The 23452-nt window shown below is 42.8% G+C and overlaps 1 protein-coding gene across 1 annotated transcript; it reads left to right on the top strand.

Moving 5' to 3' along the window:
- Positions 1-7471: 7471 nt before the first annotated feature.
- Positions 7472-17183, top strand: LOC115083614 (gastrula zinc finger protein XlCGF26.1-like). Its single transcript, XM_029587535.1, has 2 exons — positions 7472-7526; positions 14757-17183. Exons 1-2 carry the CDS (start codon positions 7493-7495, stop codon positions 16511-16513), a joined length of 1791 nt encoding a protein of 596 aa, XP_029443395.1. The 5' UTR covers positions 7472-7492; the 3' UTR covers positions 16514-17183.
- The last annotated feature ends 6269 nt before the right edge of the window (positions 17184-23452 follow it).

Raw genomic sequence — 23452 nt, 5'->3', positions numbered from 1 at the left:
TGATTTTTTATATTGCTACCCTTAACATAAGGCTTGGAGGTATACTGCACGGAGCAGTAGTTACTACCATAAATATCTTGCTGGGAAGACTGGATGGACCATTTGGGTTTTTTTCAGCTGTCATTACTATGTTACTGTGTTATGTGCTATGTTATTATATTGTTTTGTTTGTTTGTCGTGACTTCTCCACTATTATGAATGTTTTTTTGTACACCACCCTGTACTTTGGAGGGGCGGATAATAAAATATTTATATCAATAAATGTTACAGCTCTGAGTGTGGAAAAAGGATCCTTCAGAAGGCAACACTGAAGGATCACTAGCAAGTACACAATGGTGAGAGACCATTTTCCTGTTCTGAATATGAAAAAAGTTTCATTATGAAAGATAGGTTAATATCTCACCAGAATATCCACACAGGACAGAAACGGCTCATGAAGAGATTGTAATAAAAGCTTCCTTGTGAGGAGCAGGCTGAAAGCAAGCAAGCATCCTTCGTAGTCCTTCAGCTAGGACAATCATTCCAACCAATGGAGGGAATGACTGAAGATCCACCAGTAGATGAAAGGAAATGAGCTATAGAATTAGCAAGACAAGAGAAGAAACTCTTTAAAGAATCTGACCAGCAAACAAGGAAGGATAATTGGCAGAAGCATAAGTACAATGGGAAGTACAGAGAGCTACTTCTGCAACCTCACGTGTATCAAGATTTGAACCAGGTAGTTAAGGAGAGGTGAATTCAGACCTATAGATGAGAGATTGCTAACTGCAGCTCAGGATAGTGGACAGCGGATGAGTAACTGGCAACGGTGTCACATCTTGTTGCTGGATGTGATGTGCTGATTGATGTTAGAAGGCCTATATACAGAGAGACACAACAAGGTAGCATGATTTATTCATTGGGAGCTGTGTAAACATAAATTTGATATGTAATCACCACACAGAAGCCTCTATCCCCTTAAAATTATCAAATCAATCATAGAAAGGAAGTATCTTATTTATTATCAAACCATCTAAATATCTAATTCTTACCAAGAGAACAACGTCATCAGAACTTAGTGCAAATCTTGTGTAATCCACTGTCTCTCGCCACGCAATGGGCCACAAACAGTATCAGCTGTTTGTCTAGCACTTCACTGTAATCATTTGACGTTGTCTCCAAATAATTCCCACTATATTTATTTAATCCATTTAAAACCTTATTTCCCTTAAACCCAAAACCATTTATTGAATTCAATTTACTATTATCTCCTTTTCTTAAATTTTTGTTGATATTTTTCATTAATATTAAATATTATTTTTCATAAAAAATTATACTTAGCTCCCACTGGCTGGTGACAGCCGAAACATGGTCCATGTCGGGCAGTGTTAGAATATATCCCGTCCTTCATACCTGCAACCTGGGCATCATAATCGATTCTGAACTACATTTTAAAAAACACATTTCAAGCAAAATAAAGGAAGGGTACAGCAAAAGTCAGACTTCAAAACGATTGAAACCATTACTAAATCCCTCTGACGTCAGATTAGTAAGCCAACTTCTAATTTTTGCTAACATTGACTACTGCAATTCTGTACGACTGGGCTTACCACCCTCCACCATACGTCCTCTCCAAATTCTATAGAACACTGCAGCCAGAATTCTAACAGGAACCAAGAAACATGACCATATAACCCCGATCCTAATATCCTTACACTGGCTACCGGTTAAATATTGAATCGAATACAAAGTCTTATGCATTCTTCACAAAATCATATATGGTGAACAAACTGACTAGCTTAATGCCGTCATTGGATTCACACTCCACAACGCAATCTCTGTTCTGCTAATAAAGGTCTCCTAAATATTCCCTCTGTCCATTCAGCACACCTCTCTCAAGTAAGAGATCGGGCATTATCACTGGCAGGACCCAAGTGCTGGAATTCCCTCCCAATAGAGACACGGCTTCAACCAGATCTAAAAGTATTCAGAAAAGAGGTAAAGATGTGGCTTTTTACAAAGGCCTATCAGGATCCAACATGATTGTTTTTATAACCTGTTTAAAGAGGTTTTCTGTTTCAGTCCTGACTTTATGACTATGTTATCCGTTCATGCTTTTATTGAATACAGCTGCCTCTAGTATTTTATTTTCCTTGATCTTATTATCTTTTATTTTATTCTATTAATCATGTATTTTTATTTTATTTGTTATTATTACACTCTGTTATTTTTACTATTTATTGGAAACATCTGTAAACCATTGTGATAGTTCCCGAATGACGATATATAGAAGTTATTAAATAAAAATTAGAGACCAAGAAAATGTGGTAGAAAGATACAGAAATAGTTCCAATCATATCAAGTGCCACTGGTCTGATTAAGAAGAATTTCCAAGCACATCTTGATATGTTGCCTGTTAAGATTACATCTTATGAACTCCAGGAGACTCTCTTTGGCACAATGCAAGTACCAAGAAGAGTATTAGCAGTAAATACACGTGACTGAGATCATTCCCCGTATAGCCTAGTTTAGGAATGAGGTTCATGCCTGTCAAAGTATACTGTGTGCAAAGTAGAGATGTGATTTGGCAGAACCTTTAGGTTCAGCCTTTATCAGCCCGCTGTGGGAAATTTCGTTTTCCTGCGGTTTGGGACGATTTTATTTCGTCTGACCCCGAACCGAAGCATGAAACACCCCCCCCCCCCCCCCCGCCCAGCCCTTCAAATGTAAAAAAAACAAACCAAAAAAACCCCAAACCCACCCCAATCCTTCAAGTTTAATTAATTGCAATCCCCCCCATCCTCATGACCCCCGAAGACTTGCCCCCCCCCCCCCCCCAAGACTTATGGAAAGTCCCTGGTGGTCCAGTGGGGTCCCATGAGTGATCAAATGGCTCCGATGGCCCTTTGCTCTCACGGTGTGACGGGCTGTCGGTGCCATTGGCCGGCCTCTGTCACATGGTAGGAGCAATGGACGGCCGGCGCCAAAGAGTCATAGGATGAGATAAAAGGTGATAGACTCAGGAGAAATCTAAAGAAATATTTCTTTACAGAGAGGGAAATGGATGCCTGGAGCAGCCTCCCTGTGGAGGTGGTGGAAATGAGGACAGTATACGAATTTAAAAAATCATGGGATAAACACAGCAGATTTCTGAGGGAGTGGTGTTATAAAGCTGAATAGTTGGTGTGGATGGGCAGACTCCATAGGCTGTGGAGCCTTTTCCTGCTGTCAGGTTTCTATGATTCTCTGTTATTTCTATAAATCAGATTTATTTATTTTATTTATTTATTTAACGATATTATTTACCGACATTCATCAGTGATATCACATCGGTTCACAGCGTAACATAAACTAGTGCCTGGAATGGCGCTTTACATCGAACAATTTTAACATCAAACAAATATAACATATTAACAAGAGAGTAATTAAAAGGAGGGGGAAATATAAAGAAGAACATAATATAAAATAATATAATAACAAGAGAGTAAATGAATGGGGGGGGGGGGGAAATGTGGAGGAGAATTAAGAATTAAGTTAATTCTTAAATTATTGTACGCAAGGGTTGCAAGTATTTACAAAATGTACAATGAGAGGGAATAACATAAAATATATGATTTGTGTGGAAAAAGGGGTGAGAGGGAAGAGAAGGGAAGGAGGGAGGGGGGAAAAGGGATAGGAAAGGGGGTAAGGGTAACACAATAGTGGGAGAGGGGAAGTAAGGTGTATATTTTTAGAGGAAAGCCAGGTCTTGAGAGGAACATAGATGAGAGTGGGGAACAGATAATGTATGAATCTGAGCTCCCAGTCTGCCAGTCCCAATATTCCTGAGAGCGCAGTCCCAGCTGATCCTGAATCCTGCAGCCTTGTGTGCAGCCTCAGCTCCTGCTGTCAGTGCTGGGCGGGGGAGGCAGAGGACAGCAGTCAGAGATGTCTCAGCCCCAGGATCCCTCCCTCCTGCTTCCCCTCTCTGTGCTGTCTCCAGACTCTCCCCCTTCCCTTCTCCCTCTTTCTTACTTTCACTTCTCCCTGCTCTGTTCCACTCCCTCTTCTCATTCTCCTCTCCCTTCAGGGACTTGCACTCATTCCCCAGGCTCTCTCAGAATCAGGGTTACCCATTTTGCTTTTTTATTTTTATTTTTTCATATTTTCATAAACGGAGCTTATCTTATTAAATCAAGAGTTACAACAAACCATGCACTGGGACTACACTTCCCACAATTCCCAGTATCACCTTCCTGTTTGATGATGTCACTTCCTTCTATAAGGGGCGGGCTTGCTGTGCAGGGCAGTGCTGAGACCTGGAAAGCTGCTGAGCTCTTTCACCCAGCACAGCCCGAAGCTGCCCCCACCCCAGGGACCGTGCAGGGAGGGAGCCAGGGCTGGAAATCCTGCTCTGGAGAAGGGGCAGGAGAATGGCTGCAGGGCTTTCTGCTCAGCAGGTAGGAGGGGGGCAGGGGATGCAGCCTGGGACTGATCCCATCCCCCACCCCAGGGACCTGTGCAGGGAGGGAGCCGGGGCTGGAAATCCTGCTCTGGAGAAGGGGCAGGAGAATGGCTGCAGGGCTTTCTGCTCAGCAGGTAGGAGGGGGGCAGGGGATGCAGCCTGGGACTGATCCCATCCCCCACCCCAGGGACCGTGCAGGGAGGGAGCCGGGGCTGGAAATCCTGCTCTGGAGAAGGGGCAGGAGAATGGCTGCAGGGCTTTCTGCTCAGCAGGTAGGAGGGGGGCAGGGGATGCAGCCTGGGACTGCTCCCATCCCCCACCCCAGGGACTGTGCAGGGAGGGAGCCGGGGCTGGAAATCCTGCTCTGGAGAAGGGGCAGGAGAATGGCTGCAGGGCTTTCTGCTCAGCAGGTAGGAGGGGGGCAGGGGATGCAGCCTGGGACTGATCCCATCCCCCACCCCAGGGACCGTGCAGGGAGGGAGCCAGGGCTGGAAATCCTGCTCTGGAGAAGGGGCAGGAGAATGGCTGCAGGGCTTTCTGCTCAGCAGGTAGGAGGGGGGCAGGGGATGCAATGCAGCCTTCCAGTCCTCTGCTTCTGAAAATCCCCCCTATATATCGCTGGGCTTAGGAGGATGTGGTGTCTGTAGGTTTATCTGAAGCAGAGGGCTGGAAGGTTCATCTGAAAGCTTCTCCCAGCAACCTGAACAGAGCAGTGCAGAGGATCTCATCAGCAGGCCAGCTTTCAGCTTTCTCAGCAATGAATTGTTTTCTGCAGCAGAGAATTGGAAGCTTATTTGTATACTTTTCTGAGTAGCCACATCAGAGGAAACTGCAAACCTGATAGATTTTAGTTTCATGGCCCCCACATTCTTTTGAGCACAAAAGGATCTGAAAGGTTAATTTGTAGAGGATGCTGAAATGCTCCACAAATTGTTTATGCTTCAGCTTCTTTAACTCTCAGGCTGTTTCCACCTCCTGAAAACTGGAGGTGGAAACCTTTTTTAAACCCAGCTACACTAACTGCTGTAACACATCTTCTGGAACACATTGCTTAATTGTGCGTTGAGTGAAAATTAGTTTTAAATGTGCTACATGCTAACTTCATGGAGTGCCTCCTAGACCTTCTGTTATCTGAAAGTGTAAATAACCGAGTCACATCTACTCGTTCTAGACCTCTCATGATTTTAAACACCTCTATCATATCCCCCTCAGCTGTCTCTTCTCCAAGCTGAACAGCCCTAACCTCTTCAGCCTTTCCTCATAGGGGAGCTGTTCCATCCCCTTTATCATCTTGGTTGCCCTTCTCTTTACCTTCTCCATCGCAATTATATCTTTTTTGAGATGCAGCGACCAGAATTGCACACAGTATTCAAGGTGCGGTCTCACCATGGAGCGATACAGAGGCATTATGGCATTTTCTGTTCTATTAACCATTCCCTTCCTCATACTTTCTAACATTCTGTTTGCTTTTTTGACTGCTGCAGCACACTGAGCTGACGATTTTAACGTATCATTCACTATGATGCCTAGATCTTTTTCCTGGGTGGTAGTTCTTAATATGGAGCCTAACATCGTGTAACTACAGCAAGGATTATTTTCCCCTATATGCAGCACCTTGCACTTATCCACATTAAATTTCATCTGCCATTTGGATGCCCAATTTTCCAGTCTTGCAAGGTCCTCCTGTAATGTATCACAGTCCGCTTGTGATTTAACTACTCTGAATAATTTTGTATTGTCTGCAAATTTGATAACCTCACTCGTCGAATTCCTTTCTAGATCATTTATACATATTGAAAAGCACCGGTCCAAGTACAGATCCCTGAGGCACTCCACTGTTTACCCTTTTCCACTGAGAAAATTGACCATTTAATCCTACTCTCTGTTTCCTCTCTTTTAACCAGCTTGTAATCCACAAAAGGACATCACCTCCTATCCCATGACTTTTTAGTTTTCTTAAAAGCCTCTCTTGAGGGACTTTGTTAAACGTCTTCTGAAAATCCAAATACACTACATCAACCAGTTCACCTTTTTCCACGTGTTTATTAACCCCTTCAAACAAATGAAGCAGATTTGTTAGGCAAGACTTCCCTTGGGTAAATCCATGTTGACTGTGTTCCATTAAATAATGTCTTTCTATATGCTCTACAATTTTGATCTTTAGAATAGTTTCCACTATTTTTCCCAGCACTGAAGTCAGGCTCACTGGTCTATAGTTACCCGGATCGCCCCTGGAGCCCTTTTTTAAATATTGGGGTTACATTGGCCACCCTCCAGTCTTCAGGTGCAATGGATGATTTTAATGATAGTTACAAATTTTAACTAATAGATGTGAAATTTCATTTTTTAGTTCCTTCAGAACCCTAGGATGCATACCATCCGGTCCAGGTGATTTGCTACTTTTTAGTTTGTCAATCTGGCCTACTACATCTTCCAGGTTCACAGTGATTTTGTTCAGTTCATCAGACTCATCACCCCTGAAAACCATCTCCGGAACTGGTATCTCCCCAACATCCTTATTAGTAAACACGGAAGCAAAGAATTCATTTAGTCTTTCTGCATGGCTTTATCTTCCCTAAGAGCCCCTTTAACCCCTCAGTCATCTAATGGTCCAACCGACTCCCTCACAGGTTTTATTGCTTCGGATATATTTTTAAAAGTTTTTATTATGAGTTTTTGCCTCCATGGCCATCTTCATTTCAAATTCTCTCAGCCTGCCTTATCAATGTTTTTTGCTTAGCAATACTTCTGCTTTTTCCTATTTTCTTTAGAGGGATCCTTCTTCCAGTTTTTGAAGGATGTTTTTTTGACTAAAATAGCCTCTTTCACCTAATTTTTTAACCATGCTGGTAATTGTTTTGCCTTCCTTCCACCTTTCTTAATGCATGAAATACATTGGTAAATTTTGAGGAGAATAAATCCAGCTGAGATCTCATCACGCTGAGCCCCTCTGAGTGTTTCTGGTTTGTGTTTCAGGTGCCGGTGACGTTTGAGGACATCGCTGTCTATTTCTCCCAGGAGGAGTGGGGGTATTTAGATGAAGGGCAGAAGGAGCTTTACAGGGAGGTTATGAAGGAGAATTATGAGACCCTCATCTCCCTCGGTAAGGACTGCATTATCTGCATTTTCAGCAGACACAGGGTCTAATTTACTGAAGCTCATTTGTGACTTTATCCTGACTGCAGCTCCTGCATTGCTCTGTCTGGTACCTGAGATTGGTTGTTTGGTTTTTTTCACTTGACACAAGTCCTTTCCAATCTGTCTGAAATGTATCCCCTGTTTCTGCTGAGATAAGGAGCCTCAGAACAGATTTACATATATTTTGATATCTCACATGAGGACACTTGCTGGAGAGTTTCCACAAAGTTAAGAACATAAGAAATGCCATGCGGGGTCAGACCAAGGTCCATCAAACCCAGCATCCCGTGTCCGACAGTGGCCATTCTAGGTCACAAGTAGCCGGCCAGATCACCAATAGTTGAGCTATTTTTTGTATCTCACTCTCAGCAATGGCTTTCCCAAATTTACCTGATTAATAACTGTTTATGGACTTTTCCTTCAGTACTTGTCAAATCATTTTGTGAACTCCACTATGTAAGTTGCCTTACCCGCATCTCTTGCCAGAGGACTCCAGAACTTGCTTGAAAAAATTATTTTAAATTTGCTGGTTGCTATTTTCATGAAGTGTCCCCTGGTCCTAGTGTGGTTTGAAGGTATAAAAAAACCCATTCCCTGTTTACACATTCTGATATGGGCTATTCAAGACCCTCTTAATACTGAATAGGTAGAAAAGAAAAGTCTTTTTTTATTAAAAAAATCAAATAAGATTTTATGGAGAGTTGCTATAATTTTACCATGCAAGATGGACAGAAACAGACTCCGTGATCACTTGTTGATACAAAGAGTTAAAGAGTTTGACACCTCTAATCCGCAAACCAATGAATTAGCTAGGTCCTCTTCCTCTTGGTAGACCAGTAACCTATGGGATTCTCCCACCAGCAGATGGCAGAGTGCGAAAGCTTCCTCTCTTGAAGTCAGTACCATAAAGGCTGGCCCAGCAGAGGGGAGGGCAGTAGTCTCTGTCTCCAGCAGATGGGACGGAGCACAGACGTTGCTGGTCCAGCAGTGTAAGAAGGGCCCTAGGGCAACGGGAGGACAAGACAGACAAAGGAGCAGGCCAAGTAATGAGCTGATAAGTCTCCTTAAATTTAAAAGAAAAAAAAGGGGGATATAAGAATACAAGCAACAAGCCACGTTTTGGCTAAAGACTACTGACCTCCCCTCTGCTGGGCCAGCCTTTATGGTAGTGACGTCAGAGAGGAAGCTTTTGCACTCTGCTCCCATCTGCTGGTGGGAGGGAGAATCGCACAGGTCACTGGTCTGTCAGGACGCAAGGAAAGACAATGAACCTTAATAAGCAAAACATTTTTTAAGTGGTTGATATGAATAACATTTCTACAAGTGGCTAATGCAAATTTTCTTATCTTTAATATATAAATATAGCCCTTACCATATTCTATCAGGTTTGTCTTATCCTTTTTGTGCTACCCTTAAGACATTTTTAACCTATGTCAGCTTTTATTGGTATGCAGGCTGTAATTTTCTTTTCTTTTCCACTATATGGCCTGTCTCTGCCTCTGTATAATCAATACATTTCTATTGATGTAATGTGTAACATCCTCCTTTGCTCCGGTTGTATGTCCAAAAAGTTTTTTTTTTTAAATAGTGGTATAAAAATTATGTAAAATGAGCTTAGAGCAAAGCTACTGCAGGCCTCCTGTAGCCCTGGACTTTATTCTACGTTTTAATACACTGAGTGCTAACAAGCGTCTAACTTCTGTTTCATATTGTCTTTGCCGTACAAATACTGTATTAATACGAAGCAAAATGCAATCCATTACTCATGAATGATGGCTCGTACTGTGGCCTTTATATTGCTCCTCTGTGCTTCACTGCTTAGGGATGTACCTTTTACAGGTTTATTTATCATAAAATCTCTGCAGGGTGCCTCTACATTCCTCCCTGTATCATATTTAATATTGTGACATAATGCAGTAAGCTCCAGAACCACTGCCCTCCCTCCTGTGTCCTAGGTGGGCCCTAAGCATGCCTGACCCATGGAGCTATTGGTAGGCTCGGATCCTTACTCATCATGGGGGGGGGGGGGGGGGGTGGTGAAGTGTCTGGTCATAAGATGAGACCTTGCATTTATTTGAGGCCTATTAGTAGCAGGTTGAATTCTGGGATGTAGTGGGGGGGGAGTGATATGAATCTGTTGGTTAGAGGTCCTCAGAAAGGCGTTCAGATTCAGGCAGGGGGGATGTCATTAATGCAGAAACTATCAAATGTGAGGCAGACTGACGGCAGAGATCGCTTGCACATTGGCAGCCAAGGCATAGGACGATAAAACTGTCATTAAAAACTGCAATAAAAACAATTTGGACATTAAGTTCTTACCCAAACCTCCAAACCAGGCCCCTGCATCAAGAAAATCCCAATCCTAGGAATTCTGTAAGGGAATGTGAACTTGATGGGGAGAGGTCATGGAGGATGGTGGAGAACTTTTGTATTTCTCCAGCTATGTCGATAAAAGTACAAGAAGAAGTGTCAATGAATTGGCAAACTACGCTCCCCTCAGCTGTTTACATATCTCTGCAAAACCACTCCAACGAAGGATCTGATTTCTATCTGCAGCTTTTTTATACCACACGTGGTTTCAGTGGCCCAGGGATTCTGCCGTGGCTGAGAGAGTGTGGCTAGCAGGTTCTAATTCTGCTACCCCTAATTGGGGAAGTAGGGCTCTCCCAAAGCTGGGAAATCAGCTTGAGGTCCTACCGTCTTGACTTGAACGCTGCACCTGAGCCTCCCGTTTCATCGGCGAGTTTCCGTCTTCATTCCCGTCTGGCCTGCTTGCCTTCTCCCCTCCGGGCCGGTAGGGCTGGTAGCCCCATCCCACTACTGAGGTCAGCTCTGGGTGCCGGTGACTTCGGGAAGGCGAGGACACTACAGGCGCCCTGCGCCGATGGAGCGCGCACAAGGAGCTTGCCTCTTTCTACACACGTTCGTTGTTAATTACTGTGGCTCTCAAAGTTATTTGGTTGCCGATAGTCGTCATATGGGTGAGTCCATTCCTGTTATTTGGGGGAGGAGTATTCATGCTGGTATTTTTCCTCACCGCCTGCCTCAGCCAGCTAAGTATTGTAAATGTGCCACTGAATTGTTCTCCTATTAAAGATTGCTTCTCTAAGCTCATCATTTAGTTGGTTAATGCCCAGGCTATTAAAAAGAAAATCCTGGGTTTTTTTGATAGCTTTTTAAACAAGAAACCTGATATTGTTTGCATTGCTTAATCCTGGCTTAGGGAAACGTGCAGAATTGCTTAATCACAATTAACAGATTTTTCTCCCAACCGAGGATACTATGAAGGGGGAGGGTGGGTGGTTGGTAACTGCAAAGAAACCTCTCAGTTTGAGAATGTTGCAATCGGATATCTCAATGCAAATTGAGATTTAATTGTCACTAATCCAAATTGGGTCATTTGCCGGGTATATTTGACTCCCACTATTCTGATCAACTATCCTTCCTTATTTGTGGATACATTAGATAGTTTGGAATTAGATAATAAGTTACTAATATCAGAGGGTACAGGAACCAACACGAGGGGAAACTATTTTAGACCTGGTCCTTAGTGGAACACAGGATTTGGGATGAGAGGTAACAGTATTGGAGTCACTTGGCAATAGTGATAACATGATCAAATTTGACTTAATAACTGGAGGGAGCTCAAAAAAGAAGTTTACTGTGACAGTCTTTAACATTAAAAAAAGTGACTGATAAAATGAGGAAAATGGTTAGGAAACAACCGAAAGGAGCAACTGCAAAGGTTAAGAGTTTAGCTTAGGCATGGATGTTGTTTAAAAATACCATCTTGGAAGCCCAGACCAGATGTATTCCACGCATTAGAAAGGATGGAAAGAAGGCTAAACGACTACCACTGTGGTTGAAAGGTGATATGAGAGAGGCTATAATATCTAGAAGAACATCTTTCAAGAAATGGAAATGGGATCCGAATGAAGAAAACAGCCTTCCAGTCCTCTTCTGCTGGAAGATGTGCAGGGCCTCTGGAAGCTGGGGCTGTGGAGATTGAAGCCTGGATCGTTTGCTGTGACCTCTCTCCCAGGGGCTGCTGGGAATCATATGTAGATGAGCCTTCCATGGCCCATTTGCAGTCTCTCTATACTGGCAATGTGTGCTCATAAGGTGCATGGCTTAGTCTTTCTCATAAGTATATGCAGCTGGACTGGTGGACAAGCAAGGTAGCACTAGCTACAGCCCTGCTCAGGACAGGCATCCCCTGCTATGGCTGTGACTGCCTAGGAGGTTTCTTCCCATCCCCCTTCCCCTATGGTACTTGTCAACTTTTGATCCTCCTCAGGCCTTCGTTGTTCTGCATGAATGCTGCATCACTCATTGGCTTTTCCTGCCCCTCTATGTCCCGCTTGATTTTTACTATTTAATAGAAGCATATGCTAGTGGTAGATCTGCTTCTCCAACTGTCCATGAGGTTCCTTCCAAATCCCCTTCCCCTGTGCCGCTTGCTAACTCTTGCTCTGTTTGTTTGCTGCAGCCCTCCTCAGGCTAGTTGGTTCAGCAGTTAAGCTGATACTCCTTCGTGGATTCTGACTTCAGTGGCCACCATCCTGCAGTCTGTATTAAGCAACATCTTCTCTGGCATCTGAGGAGCATCAACACTTTGGTGCTTTCCAAAGGTGGCCCTCTAGAAACTCACATTCTGTGCCCACCTTCATGCCAGCAAGAAGATCTTACTCTTTTGTGATGCCATCAAGGCTTCATGTCACTATTGCTGGTGTCCTCCTTTTGCCCTTTGCAGTGTTCTTCCTCCTCTTTTTGCTTTGTTGCTGCTCTCCTGGTGCTTTGAAGAACTCCTGCAAATATTGGAATCCCTTTGCAGAACCTTAGGCTATTTATGCAACGTTTGGTGCCACTTGGCAATGGTCTAAGCACCTTGCAGTTCCTTTTACCTTCTGATGATTTCTTTCTACAAATTTCATAAGAATTGATAAGAAAACCACTATTCTGAAGCCTAAATAAACTGCAATGTTTCACCCATTGACTTTACTAAGAAACGAATGAACAAATGAAACTATTTTTCTTTTGAAACTAATGAAACAAATTTGAGTCCCTACGAAATGAATTAACGACCTGAAGTTAAGATTTTTCTTCACATTCCTTTTGGGAGGATGGGAATCAAATCACTGACTAGTTGCCCAGAAATGAGTACGCGCATCTTCTCATATCAAGTAAGTGAGCTTTGCAAATTCTCAATCCTAACACAGGCAAACGAATACTAATTTTTACTAGCTCATAGAATTAAAGTCACAGTTCTAACAAGGGCAAAAAAATACTCACCTTAAAACTTGCACACAATATAAACAGCCAATAATAGTTTAACTCTCCAACAATTTATTTGTCATGGTTTAAGTGCTTTTTCCCAGCAAGTCCAACTTACCACCTGCAGATGAAGGTTCTGCTTTCAGCACTCCCTCTGGTCCCAGACTGAGCCTACAGGAATAGAACCAGGACTACAGATCCCACAAGCCCAGATACAGAGCAGAATTTGAACAGCAGGATAGAAGAGGCCTGAGATTCCTCCATAGCGGTCATTACCCCTGTGACATATTTAGCCATGCACAAATACACTGGGGAGATTGCAGCTTGTCTGCATACTTCTAGCTGTCTCACTTATGGACTCCTGGAGGACAAAGAGACCACCTGGTATTTGGGTTTTTGCCACCCTGTACTCCTTTGACCAGCGAGCCTGATATAAGAGAAGGCTGTAGCTCAGCTACTTACTGTGAACTCCAGGGGATCATTTTTCTCTTCTCTTAGGTTCTTAAGGCTCCATGACATTTATTTATTTATTTAAAAATGTTTATACCCTGCCTTTACAACACACATTGGTCAAAATGGTTTACAACTGTTAATATACATAATAAAATAACGTAAAAAAAGACACACTAAATCATTAAAAACAAATTATAGGGGATAAAGGGATTGAAGTCATAATCTAGAGCCTTGTGGAGTCTGATGCTGTAGAGATGTGAGTAAATCTGCAGTGTTGATGAAATCCTCTCCAAACTTATACCCCACTGCAGTCCATTAGGAACATCATATCAGACTCCTTTTCTCTATATTATTCATCTCCCCAGCCATTCTGTCTTCTGCCCTGTCCACTGTTCAACTTTTTCCTCCTCTTAGTCAGCCATCACCTCTCACTCTGAGAGCGTCTCACCTTGTCACTGTTATCACACCACTTCTCTACTATCCTCTCCTCTCCTCTTCCCCTCAGCAGTGAGTTGTAGTGGGTAGGAGAATTGGTGATTATTTTGTCATAGAATACACATCACACACAAATAAGTATAGAAGTTCTACTTATAAGTCTGAGAATAAACAATAAAAGCATACAAGATTAGCGTTTGCAATAAAGAATATATACAATGATACTTCCCCTCACAGTTTCTAGTGTGAGTCTGATATATCTTTGGAAGGACGGAAACACAACGTTGAAAAACCAGGAACAGTTCATCAGGCACTTCATTAATCACTTATAATGTCCAAAAGCTTTTCCTCTGCTCTGTTCTTTCTCTGATTTCAAATAGTTAGTTTGAAGTTGGTCCTAGTTTCAGTTTTTCTCTGGAATACTCCCTTGTGTTCTTGAGGCACCAACTGTCTGTTCTTATCACATCAGCAAACAGGTGTGACCAAATGGCTACTGTCTTGTTTTCCCCTGATATCTGCACCATTAGCCTCCTGAGTATTTGCTCTTTAATATATTTGATCTCTTAACTTGTTTCTTGTTACAAGAATTCTAAGAAAAATGGCATATTTATTCTCAGAACTTATAGGTCTTATATCAAATAATTACACTAGTAATATTAGTGATTCTCTGGCTCGCTAATTTCTATCACGGTACAAAGTTCTTCACATAATCTAAATAACTGCTTAAAATAAATTCCCACAGGAGTATCAATCTCAGCCCTGACCCGTTATGGTAACTCTCATTCTATATGGGCACATCAACTCCATTCTCCTCCAGGCTTATCCTATCCCCTCTTTCTTCCTTCTTCTCTCTCTTTCTCATTTTCTATATGGAATGCCCACTCTGTTTCCAACAAGCTAATTTACATTCATGACCTCTTTATCTTTCATTCTCACCATCTTCTCACTTTTAAACTTTGTGACAATTCCAGAGCAATGATTATAGGATCACAACTATTTATCTGATAACTAATACTTGAATGTTTTCTTTTAGCACCAGCACGTGAAGAGATCACACAGAATGTAAAGGAGGAGGAGAAGAATAAACAGAAATATCCTTTGGAAGTAGGACTGATCTCAAGAGAATCAGGAAATGACTTTGAGAATGTTTCGCAGGGGGCAGAGAGGAGAAACACAAAGAATAGTCTGCAGGAATCTGAGAAGAAGCCGAGAGCCCCTACAGGAGACTCACGGGATGGAGTCACTGAGTGTGAGAGGGACAGCACAGTCATCCCTGAGCATCAGAGACACTTGAATGCGGAGAAACCCTTCCAGACTAATGACAGAGATCAAATAACTTCTGACTTCCACCAGAAGGAAGGGAAAGGGAATAAATCCTTTCTGTGCAACTCCTGTGGAAAAAGCTTTGGTAAGATATTCTGCAAAAAGTCCCACACGCTCAAAACTCCATTTCAATGCAATAAATATGAGAAAAATATAAGAGAGGGGAACAATCTAAATATCCACCTAAAAATGCACACTGGAGAGAGACCATTTACATGTACTGAGTGTAGGAAAAGCTTTATTAGTAAGTATATACCAATCTTGCACAAGAAACTCCACAGAAGAGTGAGACCATTTACTGGTACCAAGTGTGGGAAAAGCTACATTCCTAACCATCTGTTACTCTTGCACCAGAAAATCCATCCAGCAGCGAGACCATTTACATGTACTGAGTGTGGAAAATGTTTCAATAGAAATACAAACCTCTCACGACATAAGAAAATCCACACGGGAGAGAGACCATTTACATGTACTGAGTGTGGCAAAAGTTATATTACTAAGCATTTACTAATCTTACACCAGAGAATCCACACAGGAGAGAAACCATTTACATGTACTGAGTGTGGAAAATGTTTCAGTAGTAAGGAATACCTCTCACGACATCAGAAAATCCACACAGGAGAAAAAAAATTCTCATGCACTGAATGCAGTAAAAGTTTCACTATGAAGACAAACCTCTCACAACACCAGAAAATCCACACAGGAGAGAGACCATTCTCATGTTCTAAATGTGGAAAACGTTTCAGTAGAAAAACAAACCTCTCACGACACCAGAAAATGCACACAGGAGAGAGACTATTTTCATGTACTGAATGTGGGAAAAGCTTCATTACTAAGCATATACTAATATTGCACCAGAAAATCCACACAGGAGAGAGACCATTTACATGTTCTGAGTGTGGGAAAAGCTTCATTACTAGGAATCTACTACTATTGCACCAGAAAATCCACACAGGAGAGAGACCATTTACATGCACAGAATGTGAGAAAAGCTTCATTACTAAGTATCTACTAATCTTGCACCAGAAAATCCACACAGGAGAGAAACCATTCTCATGTTCTAATTGTGGTAAATGCTTTATTCGAAAGGATATGCTACTATCTCACCAGAAAATCCACACAGGAGAGAGGCCATTTATATGTACTGAATGTGGGAAAAACTTCATTACTAAGTATATATTAACCTTGCATGAGAAAATCCACACAGGGGAGAGACCATTCTCATGTAGTAAATGTGGAAAATGTTTCATTAGGAAGACATACCTCTCAGACCATGAGAAAATCCACACAGGAGAGAGACCATTCTCATGTACTAAATGTGGAAAACATTTCAATAGGAAGACAAACCTCTCACGACATGAGAAAATCCACACAGGGAATAAGCAATTTACATGTACTGAGTGTGGGAAATGTTTCTTTCAGAAGGCAACCCTCAGAGGACATCAAAAGACACACACTGGCGCTTGACCATTCTCATGTAGTAAATGTGGAAAACATTTCATCTCTCACGGCACCAGACAATCCACACAAGTGACAAAAGTGGAAGAAAAGGAGATTTGGATTCAGACAATAACCAACACTGGGCCCTGACTTTTACAGTGCGGGGTACTGATAAGCAGACATTAGAGAAAAAGTGCAGGCTGCTTCTATGGTCAAGTCCAAAGCCATGCACGTTCAAGCAGCAGCATTGTATGAATTATCAGGAAGGCTGCTCGCTCTAAAAATGTTGCTAGCAGTAATTTTGTTATGGGTTTAACAGTTGTTTCGTTTTCATTTTTAATATTGCTATCCTTAAAATAAGGCTTTGAGGTATCCTGCATAGAGCAGCAGTTATTACTCTTAACACAATCTTGGGGGTAACCTGCATGGGGCAGCAGTCACTACCCCTAACAGAAGCATGGGGGTAACCTGCACAGAGTGGCAAATACTATTTTAAGTTTGCTGGGAAGACTGGTTGGACTATTTGGGGGTTTTTTTTCAGCTGTCATTACTATGTTACTGTGTTATGTTGCTATATTATTATATTGTTTTGTTTGTTTGTCATGACTTCTCCACTATTATGAATATTTGTATTGTACATCACCCTGTACTTTGGAAGGGTGGGTAATAATTGATTTTATATCAATAAATGTTACAGCTCTGAGTGTGGAAAAAGGATCCTTCAGAAGGCAAAGCTGAAGTGTCACCAGAAAATACACAATGGTGAGAGACCATTTTCCTGTTCTGAATATGAAAAAAATTTCATTATGAAAGATAGGTTAATATCTCACCAGAATATTCACACAGGACAGAAACGGTTCATGAAGAGATTGTAATAAAAGCTTCCTTGTGAGGAGCAGGCTGAAAACAAGCAAGCATCCTTCTTAGTCCTTCAGCTAGGACAATCATTCCACCCAATGGAGGGAATGACTGAAGATCCACCAGTAGATGAAGGGAAACGAGCTATAGAATTAGCAAGACAAGAGAAGAAACTCTTTAAAGAATCTGACCAGCAAACAAGGAAGGATAATTGGCAGAAGCATAAGTACAATGGGAAGTACAGAGAGCTACTTCTGCAACCTCACGTGTATCAAGATTTGAACCAGCAGTAGTTAAGGAGAGGTGAATTCAGACCTATGGATGAGAGATTGCTAACTGCAGCTCAGGATAGTGGACAGCGGATGAGTAACTGGAAACGGTGTCACATCTTGTTGCTGGATGTGATGTGCTGATTGATGTTAGAAGGCCTATATACAGAGAGACACAACAAGGTAGCATGATTTATTCATTGGGAGCTGTTTAAATATTATAACTTTGGTGTTCCAAACAAGCATTGGGACATCAAAGAAGTTGTAATCACCTGGGTCATTCCTATTCCCACAAACAGAAAGAACAATGCGTGAAAACCAGATATTGTAGGGAAGGAGAGAAACACAAGAACGGAATTGCTGATAGAGCTGTCAGTACCCAGCCACTATTCTGTGACTTACACGGAGAAAGCAAAGATCCTTAAGTACCAAGAGATGCAATCAGAGACCAAGAAAATGTGGCAGAAAGATACAGAAATAGTTCCAATCATATCAAGTGACACTGGTCTGATTAAGAAGAATTTCCAAGTGCAACTTGATATGTTGCCTGTTAAGATTACATCTTATGAACTCCAGAAGGAGACTTGCTTTGGCCAATGCAAATACCAAGAAGAGTATTAGCAGCAAATACAAGTGATTGAGATAATTCCCCGTATACCCTGGTTTAGGAATGAGGTTCATGCCTGTCAAGGTATACTGTATGCAAAGCAAACCCATCCGAGGACCCGGCCCCAGGAGAGACCATTCTCATTCAATAAATGTAGAGGATACATCATTAGGAATGTTTGCCTCTCACCACACCAGGAAATGCACACAGGTACCACAAATGATACAATCAAAGGCCAAGAAACTGTGCCAGAAAGATACAGAAATTATTTAAATTATATTGAGTGCCATGGGCCTGATTACAAAGAACCTCCAGGTGCATTGTGACAACTGCCCTGTGCATAAAATTTCCCCATGGACTCCAACAAGAAATTCCCTTTCACACAATGCGAGTGCTAAGAGGGCATTAACAGTGAATTGGAGAGACTAAGATCAGACTCAACCAGGGCCACTTTAACTACTTGAGGGCCCTGGGCAAAATTTATGTATGGCTCCCCTTTTATTTTTAATGTATTGACCACCATGCTCCCTCTCCTCCCCAATCCCAGTTACTCTCCTCCATCTCTCCTGCACCATTAATCTGATGCTGCCGTCCCACTGCTGCAGATTTTCTTCTCTGTGCCAGCTGATAGGAAGGCAGTCGCATCCTGCCTCCTTATACTGGCCCATGCTGGCCAATGCATGTACATCTCTAAGAACAAAAGAAGTTGCCATACTGGGTTGCACCGAGGATCCATTGTTACGATTCTGCTTGTGGGATAGGCCCACAAGCAGCCTCTCACCTCAGCGGGGCCTGGTGGCCGCCGCCACCGCCAGTTCTACCGCCGTTGCTGTTGCCACTGCTCCTCCTGCGGCCTGGAGGCCACCGCTTGCTTTCTTCCTCAGCATGGACGTGGATTCTGGCTCTCCGTATTTTTTCTCCTCACTCTCGTCAAATATTTCTTGCTTCAGCAACCCCCACACAGCACTTTTCAATACAACCATGTCTCAAAGAAAGACTGCTGGGTTCAAGTATTGCAGTTGTGGCCCTTATGTCCCATCACAGATGCCAACAGCTACAGCTATTTGTGTTTGGGCCCAAACCACAATCAAGCGACCTGTTGCGACTGTGGCAGAATGTCCCCAGAGCACAGAGGGCTCTGGGCTGAGGAAGCCTCCAGCCATTCATCTATCTCTCCATCTACCTCACCAGGAAAGGTAAGCGATCCTTTCCAGAGCTGGGCAGAGCGAGGAGGCGTCAGCCTCATGACCCGAAGCAGCAGCTGGCCTCAGCAGGGTCGGTTCCCGAATCAAACCAGCAATACACAGGGCTTAAGACGAGGCATCGAAGTTGACAATTTCTACACACAAGGTGCAGAAGATGCCTCACCCTGCACCAGAGATCATGTATCCAGAACCGCATTCCTTGTTGAAAACAGCGCACACTGCGCCGAAGACAAGGCACACAGTGTACATACGAACATACGAAATGCCATACTGGGTCAGACCAAGAGTCCATTAAGCCCAGGATCCTGTTTCCAACAGTGGCCAATCCCAAGTCACAAGTACCCAAACATTAGATAGATCACAAGCTACTATTGCTTATTAATTACCGTGATAGCAGATTATGGATTTAACTTCTAGGAATGTATCCAAACCTTTTTTAAACCCAGTAACACTAACTGCTGAAACCTCAGCCCCTGGCAGTGAATTCCAGAGTTTAACTATGCGCTGAGTGAAAAGAATTTTCTTCGATTTGTTTTAAATGACCTACTTGCTAACTTCATGGAGTACCCCCCTGATCCTTCTATTATCTGAAAGAGTAAATAACCGATTTACATTAACTTGTTCAAGTCCTTTCATGATTTTGTAGGCTTCTATCATATCCCCCCTCAGGTGTCTCTTCTCCAAGCTGAACAGCCCTAAATTCTTTAGCCTTTCTTCACAGAGCAGCTGTTCCATGCCCCTATCATTTTGGTTGCGCTTCTCTGCACTTTTTCCAGTGCACCTATATCTTTTTTGAGATGCGGTGACCAGAACTGCACATAGTAATCAAGGTGCGGTCTCACCATGGAGCAATACAGAGGCATTATGACATCTTCCGTTTTATTTTCCATTCCCTTCCTAATAATGCCTAACATTCTGTTTGCTTTTTTGATCGCCACAGCACACTGGGCCGACGATTTCAATGTATTATCTTCTATGACGTCCAGATCACTTTCCTGGGTGGTAACTCCTAAGATAGAACCTAACATTTCTGTATCTACAGCAAGGGTTATTTTTCCCTATAGGCATCACTTTGTACTTGTCCACATTAAATTTTATCTGCCATTTGGAAGGCCAGTCTCGCAAATTCCTCCTGCAATTCATCACAATCCACTTGAGATTTAACTACTCTGCATAATTTTGTGTCGTCCGCAGATTTGATCACCTCACTCGTCGTACCCCTTTCCAGATCATTTATAAATATATTAAAAAGTACCGGTCCAAGTACAGATCCCTGAGACACTCCACTGTTTACCTTTTTCCACTGTGAAAACTGACCACTCTGTTTCCTGTCTTTTAACCAGCTTCCAATCCACAAAAGGACATCGCCTCCTATCCCATGACTTTTTAGCTTTCTTAGAAGCCTCTCATGCGGGACTTTGTCAAATGCCTTCTGAAAATCCAAATATACCACATCTACCAGTTCACCTTTATCCACATGTTTATTCACCCTGAAGATGAAGCATATGGTGCACATGGCACCGCAGATGGCGCATGCAGTGCAAGAGACGTCGCACATGGTGCGGATAACTGCACATGGCACAGGTGGAGATGTACCATTCATCGGGACAAATGTATCATGCTCCATGAAAGACGCACCAATTGCTGAAGAAGGAACACCGAGCATCTAAAGTCAAGGCTCCAAAAGCACCTAAGTGCATAAGCAAGGGAGAAGAAGACAGGAAATAGAGCCTTCTACACACCTCTCAGCACAGGCAGAGGAGGCTCAGCCCATTCTCCTCTGACCTCAGGCTCATCGGCAGAGTTTTTCTTTACTCCTGCATCTCCAAAGGATCTTCAGAAAGAGTGGCGGGAACATTCCCCGCCCTTGGGATCTCCTCAACCACTGGACATACTAGCAATTGGTAGTAAACCACCAAGGATGCCGAAGTTCATGTCTCATCTCATCACTGCACTGCTTCAGCTTCCACCATGGACCCAGATTCCATCACTACTCCCAATTTATGGCAACAGGGGTTCAGACTCCCTACTCTTCAGCCCATTTTCTCTCTCTTACCTCTGGCTCCAGTCTCTGCACTGGATAAGCAAGGTATAGAACAGGAGGATCCTATTCACACTTCTCCTACCTAATACTTTCAACAAGCAATGGAGCAAATCATTGACGTTGTAAGCAATTTTTTACATCTTTGTTTCCACAAACCTCTTCTCTGACTTCCCCCCCAGTGTATCCTATTCATCTCTCAGAGCCCAGGGTACCCCAGTCACTGAGGGCTGACCCAGAGCATCCCCGGGATAAACTATCTCCTCCATCTTCATCTTCTTGGGATCCTTCACCATCAACCCCGAGATCAGAGAGTCTATGCTACCTTCCCCGGGGAGTCCCAGGGTAGCACTAACGGCATCCCTTCTGACCCGCCAGACTATTCCTCACCTCCAGAGGACCTTTTGTATTCACATTTTGTGGAAAAGGTGAGTTCTTTTTTACAGAGTGAGATTTGGAAGGAACCAGATCCCCGCACTGAAGTTATGAGCCCACCGTGCATCCTAGAGCTACCAAGTGAGCCCAACACTTTTCCATCTCACCCAGTATTACAGAAATCTTTAATGAAATTCTGGGAGACCCCTTCTTCATGTATCATTGCAATACGAAAACTGGACCTACAATTTCACCTCCAAAAATCTCCTGGTTATGGGATAGTATAATTCCCGCATAACTATGTGGTGGTGGAGTCAGCCATGCACAGGGCAAAAAAAAGAACAGACTCCACTCCAATTTACTCCAAGGAAGGGACCCTAAACTCTTGGATGATTTTGGTAAAAAGGTTTTTCAAGAATGAATGCTATTGACCCAGATCCAACAGCACAGATTCTACATGGTGCAATATCTGTATGAGTGCTTACAACAACATAAGCCTTTTGGCTGATCCGATGAAGGACAAGTGATCATGCCACAATCCCTTTTGGACATGGAGGAATTGTTTGCATCACTTCTTGAGAGCAGTATATGAAGGCTTTGACACAGCGCCGAGAACATCAGCACCCTCCATTGCAGGAGTGTCGAATAGCTTGGCTCGGCACCAGTGGCATCCAAGAGGATGTCCATGACAAGTTAGTGGATCTTCCCTGTTCAACTGAAAATCAGTGACAAACTAAAGGACTCTCACCCAGATAAAGGACCAAAAACCTCTCTGTGCAGTCACTCTTTATGGATGTGGATCCAACCTCCAGCTCGTGGCGTTTTTATCCACAATTTAAGAAGCCCTTTTACTATCGGAAGCCCTATTGGCCTTAGAAGGACTATCATCATCCTTCCTACCAGTTGCCACGTTCTCGACAGCCATCCACCCAAGGCCACAGCAACACTTTTAGAAACGTTACCACCACAGCAGACAACGTTAATTGGGGGCAGAAGGGGTAGGTGACGTACTGTCAGTGGACAGATATTTGGAACTGTGGATCTAAATATATATACAGGAAATTAAGTTGACTTTATTCCCATTCATTGGAACAAGCACATGTTTAAGTAAAAATCACCTTACTTTAGTAAGGAACAATTATGACAACATAATTAACACTAATGGGAAGAGATTCGTTAATCTATGTGAATCTCTAGGACTGCATATCTTGTATGGCAGAGAAGGGGAGACACTCTGGGCTGATTTACCTTCAGCTCAATTCAGGGACAAAATGTGGTTGTTTGTTATAACGAACATGGGCATTAAAGAGTAGTATGCCTTGACTCTCAGCTCCCAGTCTTAGCTATCATATCACATTAGATGGTCCTATATATATCAATAGATCATAACAAATGCCAGCATTTAATGGCCCACCCCAAAATCTTCACAGAGTCCCTCTAAAGTGCATATGGGAAGTAATGCAAATTCCTTATCATCCATGCCAGAGCATAGAAACATAGAAACATAGAAACATAGAAACATAGAAATGACGGCAGAAGAAGACCAAACGGCCCATCCAGTCTGCCCAGCAAGCTTCCCTCATTTCTTCTCCCATACTTATCTGCTTCTCT

Source organism: Rhinatrema bivittatum, chromosome 2 (assembly GCF_901001135.1).
Source record: "Rhinatrema bivittatum chromosome 2, aRhiBiv1.1, whole genome shotgun sequence".
In the NCBI taxonomy this organism is placed as follows: domain Eukaryota; kingdom Metazoa; phylum Chordata; class Amphibia; order Gymnophiona; family Rhinatrematidae; genus Rhinatrema; species Rhinatrema bivittatum.
Note: the sequence above shows the minus strand (reverse complement) of the source record. Positions and strands in the feature narration are given on the sequence as shown.

Coding starts and splice junctions, on each gene's coding strand:
- LOC115083614 (XM_029587535.1), top strand. CDS start 7,493: ATGAAGGAGAATTATGAGACCCTCATCTCCCTCG. Junction 7,527..14,756: donor TGAGACCCTCATCTCCCTCG/GTAAGGACTGCA, acceptor GTTTTCTTTTAG/CACCAGCACGTGAAGAGATC.